Source organism: Temnothorax nylanderi, unplaced genomic scaffold (genome assembly GCF_030848795.1).
Source record: "Temnothorax nylanderi isolate EJ_2023f unplaced genomic scaffold, tnyl_v1.0 TNYL_tig0124_pilon, whole genome shotgun sequence".
NCBI classification, from domain to species: domain Eukaryota; kingdom Metazoa; phylum Arthropoda; class Insecta; order Hymenoptera; family Formicidae; genus Temnothorax; species Temnothorax nylanderi.
The window spans coordinates 541,709-550,811 of NW_027249186.1; the positions used below are offsets into that span (position 1 = coordinate 541,709).

The 9,103-nt window shown below is 43.6% G+C and overlaps 1 protein-coding gene across 2 annotated transcripts; it reads right to left on the reverse strand.

Moving 5' to 3' along the window:
* Positions 1-195: 195 nt before the first annotated feature.
* On the reverse strand, positions 196-7,578 carry Rdx (BTB/POZ and MATH domain-containing protein rdx). 2 transcript variants are annotated; one of them, XM_071713428.1, is made up of 6 exons: positions 5,736-7,578; positions 4,787-4,938; positions 4,393-4,532; positions 4,126-4,303; positions 3,609-3,930; positions 196-3,447 (listed from the first exon to the last, which is right to left on the reverse strand). In XM_071713428.1, exons 1-6 carry the CDS (start codon positions 5,831-5,833, stop codon positions 3,303-3,305), a joined length of 1,035 nt encoding a protein of 344 aa, XP_071569529.1. In that variant the 5' UTR covers positions 5,834-7,578; the 3' UTR covers positions 196-3,302. The 2 variants fall into 2 exon arrangements, with proteins under 2 accessions (XP_071569529.1, XP_071569530.1); XM_071713429.1 differs by having other exon boundaries at positions 4,405-4,532; positions 5,736-7,568.
* Between the last annotated feature and the right edge of the window lie 1,525 nt (positions 7,579-9,103).

Below are 9,103 nucleotides of genomic sequence, written 5' to 3' on the forward strand. Positions count from 1 at the left end.
TTTAAGAAAAAGTCGTGCGGTGCTACGGGTATTCGTTTGTATTAGACTCCGAAAGTCTCGATCTTCCAAAATCTTTTCTAGATTTTTTACCGGACTCGTCTGGTCGTGATACAATATCGCGATCTCGATAATCTCGCGATTCGCACGTAGAGATCCAAACGTAGCGATGGAGGGGTAATGAAAAATCACGCTCCGTTATATAATGAAAATGTCATTTATTTGATGTGGTGCAATGACTTAAAGTAAAATGGAAAATGAATGTCTGCGTGTGTATGAGCTGGGTTCAATGAGCGGCGCGCGTAACAATTCTCGCGGATCAGCCACTACCGCAACCATCAATTTAATTTTTTTTTACAAAAGAGCGCTTCAAATTTCTAAATGCAATATACAACGGATTTGTGTGTATGTATGTGTGTGTGTGTCGGAGAGCGAGCGTGCGGTAGTAGCTAGTTGACGGTGGTGATCCCGATCGGTCACCAACACGCGCCGGCTTTCATCATGATGAGGTAACACTTGTCTTACTTGTACTTAATAGTTTATCAAATTATATCCAGTCATACGCTCGTATTATTCCTGCTGCGGGTTTCGTACGGAATTGCGCCTACATCTGTGTATGTGTGTATAATTTTTGTTTTCCTTTCAATCTGTATTTTACGAATTGCTATCTCAGAATTAGCTTTATTCTGCTCTCTTATTTTTTTCCAGTTTCTTTCTTTTTTCTTGTTCGTTTTCTCTAGGAAAAGACATTCAACGTTACGTGTGTGTTCCACGAAAGAAATCGCCGCACAGTCCCAAAGATAGATATGAGAATTAGAGAATGGTCGCAGATTTTTTAAATATGAATCAGCACGGCCAAAGTCTGTTCCTTAAATTGCTACTATACCCGCTTTTGTATCTAAATCTTTCTTTTTGCTCTTTTTTTTATCTTCTTATTTAAGTCCTGTATTCACCTAAGACTCAAATAAAAAGATTCGACGTAGAAAAACAGTGGAAAACTTCTCCTAACTAGATTTCCATCGGTTCAAACTTTTGATCTACGACGCGATATCGCATCGCTCGACGGCGCTACGCAACGAATGCGCGCCTCCTAATCTGTATCAATTTTTTCGGCGTTACGTTACGTTTAAAAGTTATAAAGCGTCGGTAGTGTGTTTTCAAGGAACATGAGTTTAGCGTAGTCTGTAAACTCGAAATAAATTATACATTACTTGATTATTGTACGGTTTTCGTAAAAGTATGGGATCCTCGTACGTGAGTTTGTTTTGTTCTTATAAAATACATAGCAGATATGTACAGTGTAAAAATCTTAAAATCGATAGTGACACGCTAGGTTTGGGACTGTCCGGATAACGACTGTCGCTTATCGTATGTATTTTATATAACAAGTAAATTCACTGGCTGCCAGGATCGTCAAGGGGGGTGGGGAGCGGGAGGGGGTCTGTCTCTAGAAAGGATCGATTATACAATTGCAGTAATTACAAGTGGTCTTATCACAGAACATGTATGGCATTAATTGTCATCATTAATGATGTGTAAATGGTAATAAGTATTCCACATTTAAAACTCGGCTTTCGATAAAGCTAAAGATCGGAGGATCAGGAAGCCAGTACACGGTACTAAACGATTGATTATTATTTTTCGCCTCTGCGGTTGCCCATAATTCAGTTCATTGACCACACGCAATTTTACAGATCAAATTAACGACGCGAAAAAAAGGGAGCGATTAACGTCCCGCGCTATAATTGACTAACGTTTCTATTTTACACGATTTTTTTAAATATGTCTTTTCTTTCCTCATCTCTTCTCGTCCATTTTTTATTCAATACGTAAATAACATACAAACTTTGAATTGCGGATCATAACGTCTCTAAAATAATGTAACCAGTATGCGCGCGGGGGATGTGAGGATATACACCCCCGTGATATTCAACGTAGATCCGATAAATTATGGACAACCCTAAATTTAATAACGTAATCATTAATAATAATAATTAATAATAATAATTCGATCCTATCACTTCGCTTACAGTATGCAATACTCCAGAAAACAAGACAAACTGTGCCTACTGACGGAGGAAGGGGGGACGGGAAACAGGGGTAAGGTTTATCGTGGCAAAAGGGAACGGGGGAGAGATAAGTTTATCTGTAGACAAAAATATACAAAAATACATAGGGCACAGATTGCGTAGCATTAATAGTAATAATAATATAATAAAAATCGTACATGCGTGGTTCAGAGAAAGAGATCATAAAAAAAGAACACTAACTAGAATGATTTCTCCGTCTTGGAAGAGTTTGAGACGCGCTAAAAACTAAAAAGATCACTACTATCAGTAGAAACAAACAAAGTATTTAATTCTCTCCGTGCTCGACGCGTCGAGCGTACGGCGGCTACGGGACATCCGTTTGATCCATCTTTTCTCCTCGTGCTTTCTTTCGACAAAGGAACAAAATGTTTAAATCGTCTGGCCGACGTCTATCACAACTTCCTTCGTGCATCGCGTATTGTTGTTGCTGCTGTTGCTGTTGTGGCAATCGCGACGGCGAGTCACGTGGAGAGAAGCTCCTCGCCTTTCCTTGGTCCTCTCTGGCTATACACTCCGTGTCTTTAATGTATCGCGCGACCGTCTGCTTCCAGTCCATTCGTTCGATGATAACGGAAACGAAGCAAGTCCACGATGACGGTGATAATCCTGATGACATGTTCCAACGTGTCACCAAGATCGATTGGCATCGGGATATTGACATTGAAGAAAACGAGCGCGATGCGACTATGGTACTGTTGCTGCTGCTGTTGCCACTTTTACTGAATCGACTCGCGCTCAGGCCGAGAAGTATGGATGCTGATGGGGATGCGCGGATATGAATGCGGATACGTAGGCTTTCGGACATCTTGTTCTTCTCTTCGATGCGCGGAGTCGAAACGAGCAGCGCGCTAATGGTGGTCACATCACGTCGAGTTCTCTCTCACTATCGACACTTACTTGAACACAAAAAGTCCGAGCATGTGTGGGAGCGCCTCTTTTAAAACTCGCCCTCGATCGACCGAACGGACAAGACGATTTTCTTTCTCTTGCCATCGATTTCGGAATACCCTCAACCGAAGCTCGTTGACAATCGGGGTGATTTTCACATCGGTTCTCGTCGTCGATTTTTCTTTTTAGACCAGAGAGTGGCGCACTAGGAAACATTTATTTAGCACTACTATACTTCATTATATCACTGTACACAAAGGTTCAAGAGGGATGTAAAAGTGGTGGGGGCGATGTAGAGGTCGTGCCCGGGGTCAGCGGTGACTGCTTTCAGCTCTGTTTCACTCGTTTCCTGGGCGGTCCGATCGGTGGGATTTGCTGGGTCGCCAAAGCCCGGAAAGCTTCTGCTATCAGGTGCGGATGGGAATTCACCATGGACTTGAAACCCACGGTATCCATCACATCCGTCGCGTGTCTGCAAAAGCATAGATTAGAGATCGCGAGTTCCATCGCGTTCGGGTGCACAGCCAAAGAATATAATTTTGACCGTTGGAAGAGCAAAATTATCTTTTAGCCGACGAGCTGACATACGTGTGTGCGTTGCAAGCACACTTCTCTCCCGCGAAATTAACTTACGTATTAATGAAGTCTATCGCCTGTGCCTTCAGCTGATCGGCGCTATGGAGATCGGCAAGTATAAGGATTTCAGCCGCGTTCTCAATGGCTAAACTTGTGCAAAGTGCTTCTTCGCACATTACCTTCAGCCTCTCCAACGCGTACTTGTCCGCCGCGGCTAACAGATCATCCGCCATCTTCTCCAGATTCGCCGCTTTACCGGTGTAAATAAATCGCAGCATTTCTCTCAAGACTTCGTGGTCCACGTCGGTGATGTCGACGTGATTTTTCTTTCTCTCCTCCATCTCATGCTCGAACATTGCCGAGAAGACGGGACTTCGGGCTGTAAATCGCAATTGCAAAATTATTCAAAATTATCATTCTTTAGCATTAAGACGCGCGTTATCAGTTTACTCATAATTTTACTCAAAGGAATAAGGTTCTATATTTTTGCATATTGTATTATACATATATATGTATATATATTTCTTTTAATTATACATTCAAGTACAACAGAGTTGTGGACGACGAGCCTTACCTGCGAGAATTGCTTTGTGCGCCTGGAATTCCCTTCCGCAGACAGTGAGCGTTACGTCGCTAAATTTTTGGTTCTCAAACAGCAGCCCGAGATCATCGGGCAGCCGGCACTCCGGCACTTTAAATTGTATCGTATTACTCTGCCCGGAGATGTTTACACTGTCCGCCACCACGCTGACCTGTGGAGATAACGGAATTAGAGGTGCTCGGCTCAGCCGACGAAATATGCGCGAGTAACGAGATCGAGTAGATGTTACAATCGACATACAAAGGTATATACCTCACAGAATATCGTGAGTTTGTCGTCTGGCAGCAGTCCGTTGGCCTCGTCCAGAAGAAAGTCTCTCCTGATAAACTTCTTAAAGCCCCAATCTTTACCCTGAACGAACCTGTAAGCACGCTGGCTCTCTGCAAGAACAAAACGAGAAAGACCCGTTCAGGCCGGCGTACATCTTTCACCCGCGTACCGACTTATCGTTACGCGGACCGCCGGCGCAGCTGAAAGCCAACAACTTTCGTCGTTGTGAAAATCGTCGCGTTATTAAATCGCACGTCGCAAGTCGACGAAATTTTTAAATCTTTTAAAATACCCTGCATTGCATTCGCACGTGTACACACGCTGACAGATTAATTGCGCACGTAAACGTTTCTTGCCGACTTACCCATTGCTTTGGTTTCTTCTCTTTTGGCATTAAGAATAGAAAATTTGAACTTTGCTCTGACTTCGGATTTGTTGCACGAAACGAGAAGGAGATACAGCGACAGGTAGTCTTTGCTCTCTTCATCCAGGCCCTTAGGATTCACTCTCAGGCACCTAGAAACCAATTAGCGCATCAATTGACACGACTGCTGTCGCCTTGACGGCGATTTCTCGTTTCGTCCCCTTTCAACGCGAATTGCGAAATTTATCTCTCCCCCAAGGTTCTTCCCCTCAATTCGAAAGCCGATCGCGGATCGGCCGGATCGGCCGGATCGGCGAGTGTTCTGTCTCGCCGCGTCGAAACGCGTTTTTTCACCGTGCCAGACGCGAACGGGAAAATATAAAAAGCCGGGAATGTAGCACGCTCGCGCGGCGAGACAATGGCTCGTATTCTCACCGCTCATTTAGGCGCTAAACGCGGCGGCTCGCATTTCTAGGACTTCCGACACTCTGTTTTTCCACACACGTGAAACGCGCCGCGCGTGTGCTGACTCAAGGCGACTCGAGATCCCCGGCCAATCATACCCGGACTACGGAATCGACGGACAAAGGCCGCGCGTGATTTACAATGTCAAGCGTGCCACTTTGTCGAGTAAACCCGGCGAATTATATATAGACTGTATTATTAATATCGCGCTGCTCAGACTTTCCGTTTAGCGCCAAAATGAACGTGTCAACAGATGTAAATGTCTCCGCTAATCGTATAGTTCAATACGGAATCCGCACGATACGTTATGTCTCGCTTCGGTTCGTATGCAATGCAAAGAATCTTAAACAATTTTTCTCTCTCCCTCTCTCTCTCTCTCTCTCTCTCTCTCTCTCTCTCTCTCTCTTATCTTTTTTTCCCCGGATCTGTTCCCGCGGCTTCTCGTCGTTGATCGTCGTTGATCGTCGATGGGATCGGTCCTTACCATTTCAACTTGTCGTTGGCCCCTGCTGAGAACGTGGACGACTTGAGCACCTCCCCCATCTCCTCCCGGCAAAAGCTGAAGTTATTTATCGTCCACATATAGCTGAACTTAACCACCTTCACCTGTGCACATAAGACCTTCAAATGCGATACCACGTCAGAGTCTATCCCGGTGGAAGCTAGCTTAATAATCTAACTACGCTAAAATGCCTACGCAAACACCACGCGGCGTCCACGGCCCCCGTCGTCGTGGGCGTCCAGTTTACAAGATCCTCAAAGTTTACAAAATCTATCTGGTCCCGCTGGGTCCCGTGAGATCTCCGCGTTAAATATTTGTGGGAGGTGGGGAAATATCTCGAAAAGAATTTCTAGAAAAATATCGAGGAACGGCTCGGGGCTGCAAAACAATCGGGACCTCTTACAACAAACTTCTTCCCGGCGCGGTGGGAACCAGGATTTCTCCTTTTTTTAAATTTGAACCGAGTTCTCCTCGTACTTGAGTATCAGCTAGACTGCCCGGACGGCAGTTGAACTCTTAGAAGTGAGACACATCCGGTGATTATGGATTATCAGCTCGACATAGTAAAACGTCCGTCGTCGTGGTTAAATCATGTTGTAGCTATCCTGACCGTGTTTACAAGTCGCTCGCCTCGCGCTACATTCAATTAGTATTCCTCTTTGTCCGCGTAAAAGAAAAAAATAAATGTCATTGTTGTAAGCCAGCCGCGTGTATTCGGATCTCTCTCTCTCTCTCTCTCTCTCTCTCTCTCTCGGGACGAGGCGTCGATCATAGACGGACGGTTCGTTTATATGTTAATGTCGAGTCCGTGAAAAGCCCTCGGCAGAACGAAGTTCTCTCGACTACGCCGAAATCGGCCTTGAAGGCGAAGTACTACAAGTACCAGCATACGGTAGCGCAAAGGGGGACAGAGCGGAGTCGGGGAGGGCGCGGAGAGATCCAGGGTCGAATCGAATGATCCCCTCTCTCTCTCTCTCTCTCTCTCTCTGTCTCTCTCTCGGGCTGCTTGCGCAATTCCCTTAAAGAATACACAAACGGCTTTAACGGTAGAGGCGTGACTTTTGTTATTTCGAAGGACGAAGCATTTTTCTTTCCGCCCGCTTTTGTCGGTAACGGTTCCGACACATCTGACCGCCTTTTTCTCTCTCTTTCTCGTCGCGGGAGTTCGCATTAATATGCATCGACATCGCGGATTGGGACTAATCGGATCGGGAATTTTCGTCCTGGCTGTGACGAAACGTTAAACGCGAGGAATGTCGTTCATGAAGTCCAAGATCTCGTGGACGTCGCTTAGCTCAACACGGTCGAATATAATATAAAATTAACGGGTATCTAAGGAGAGAAAGAGAGAGAGGGAATCTAAAACGGACGATCGCGAATAAAAAACGAGGAAGAGAAGAAAGACGCGAGAAGGTCAAGACCTCGGAAGAAGTCAATGATCTCTGACGTCAGCGTCGTGCGTTGCGACCTTGGTGAACAAGCGATAGCCCGCGGCCAAATCTATTCGTCTAGTATTCATTAAATGGTGAACTTTGCGCAAGCCTCTTATCGGTCATCTGTGAGACGATTATGCGTGTCCTTGTACGAGGAAAACGGTGCTGGTCAGCGCCACAAGCGAATGATCGGCGATATTTCTACCGTGCTCGAAGATGAGATCCTTCCTGATTGATGAAAGTACAGAAAGAACGGTGTAAACGGAGAAAAAAAAACTTATATCAAGTCGCAGTAAGGAGAAAGAGACCGATTAGAAGCGTGTACCGTAAACATCCGTGACAATCGTTGAAATAGGTTCGAGAGTTTAATCCTTTCCACTGGAGAGGATCTAAAGCGAACCAAAGTCTTTATGACTTTCGTCATCGAAATTAAGAAACTTACGATACGTGAACATTAAAATGCTATTTACGTATCTCGTAAAGAAACGCGAGCAAAGGAGATTTGTACGTTTAAAGCTCGGAGGTTCAATCATCGCAGCGACTAAGCCGGCTTCAAGTGGAATCTGACGGGTTCTACCGGCAGAAAACTTCTCCATCTCGTGAAGACAGTGTAACGCTAGCTAGAAATTCTTAGTTGAATTTCAACTTTCTTTCCTCTGTAACACGTCGAGTCTTACAGACATTATACACTGTTAAATATCAAGAATGAATTTAAAACCAATACCTTGTGGTAGAATATGTTTGATTGTGTAACTTCAGTTAACAAAGAATTATTGATCTTAGGAGGGAGCGGCACATCCATTTAAGCTATTTTGTTCGAGAGAGATTGCATATATTTTCTCTTATAAGCTAGATGATATTTGTCTCAGAAGATAAAAACATATGAACATACACACAATAAATCAGTGACGCAATAGATACATGAAAATAACATAAAGATTAGTTGTGAATGATCCCTTTCTTTATCTGATTTCGATGTGGTGTATTTCTTAAACACTTCAGGGTTCTGTTCGTTTTCATCTTTTAACGTAAGTCATTATAAGAAGACTTATCCAAGCATGTAAACCTTTAAATGTACCATGAAATGGTTACTATAAATATTCATAGAAAAGTATATCATGAAAAGGATCATTCATCTGAAATTATCACCCACAGAATACATACTAATATCAGACAGTAATTAAATCAAAGTAAAGTATGAAATCAGTTTCCAGCGTTGGAAATTATGACTCAATAATCTAAGCTAGAGATGGTAAACAAGATCACCACCGTAACGATTGTTATCTTTACAACGTAATAGATAGTCGTGACAAATCCTTAATATGTTTAAGAATAACTTAACGTATATGAACATAGAATACAGAGTTTCTTTTACATCTATGTGCACTTTTCACAAGAATCGTGTTTCTCAAACTATCAAAATGAATCGTAATGAATTGACAAACTTGTTTGATTGCAATCATTAAATGAAAATGTATCTTGTACTGAGCTCAGCTTTTCGTTATAAAACCAGAAAGGTTTGTTACATAAGAAGGACTTTCTTTCCGAAAGTTGACCTTCCTTGAGGTAACCAATTTAGTGGCCTCTGTAAAGAGAGATTGAATACAAGCCGACTGTAACGAACGTTACCTAAGGCTCTGTTCAACTAGCTAAACTCGATAGATTTCTTGGTTTACCTCACAAACAGCAGAATCGTCGCTTCTGGATAGGCACATCCTTGAAAGGATGGCGTGACGGGCTTGCGCCGTAATTGAATCCCTCTTATTAATGTTGATAAATTAGCTACGAGGGAATGCTCGAAACAGTAACGGCAGTAGTCGTCCTTCCTTCTTTAGAAATATACTGGAATACTGGCCCTCCTTCCTTCGTGTAATTACTGAGCGGCCAGCTCTCGTGCTTCGTGGAACTTCTCGTCGG

What these genes read in the sequence shown, in the direction of transcription:
- Rdx (XM_071713428.1), bottom strand. Translation starts at nt 5,833, where the DNA reads ATGTGGACGATAAATAACTTCAGCTTTTGCCGGGAGGAGATGGGGGAG. An exon ending in TCTGTGAGGTATATACCTTT is followed by an intron (nt 4,304 to 4,392) that starts GTATGTCGATTG and finishes TTATCTCCACAG; the next exon opens with GTCAGCGTGGTGGCGGACAG. An exon ending in GCACAAAGCAATTCTCGCAG is followed by an intron (nt 3,931 to 4,125) that starts GTAAGGCTCGTC and finishes TGCGATTTACAG; the next exon opens with CCCGAAGTCCCGTCTTCTCG.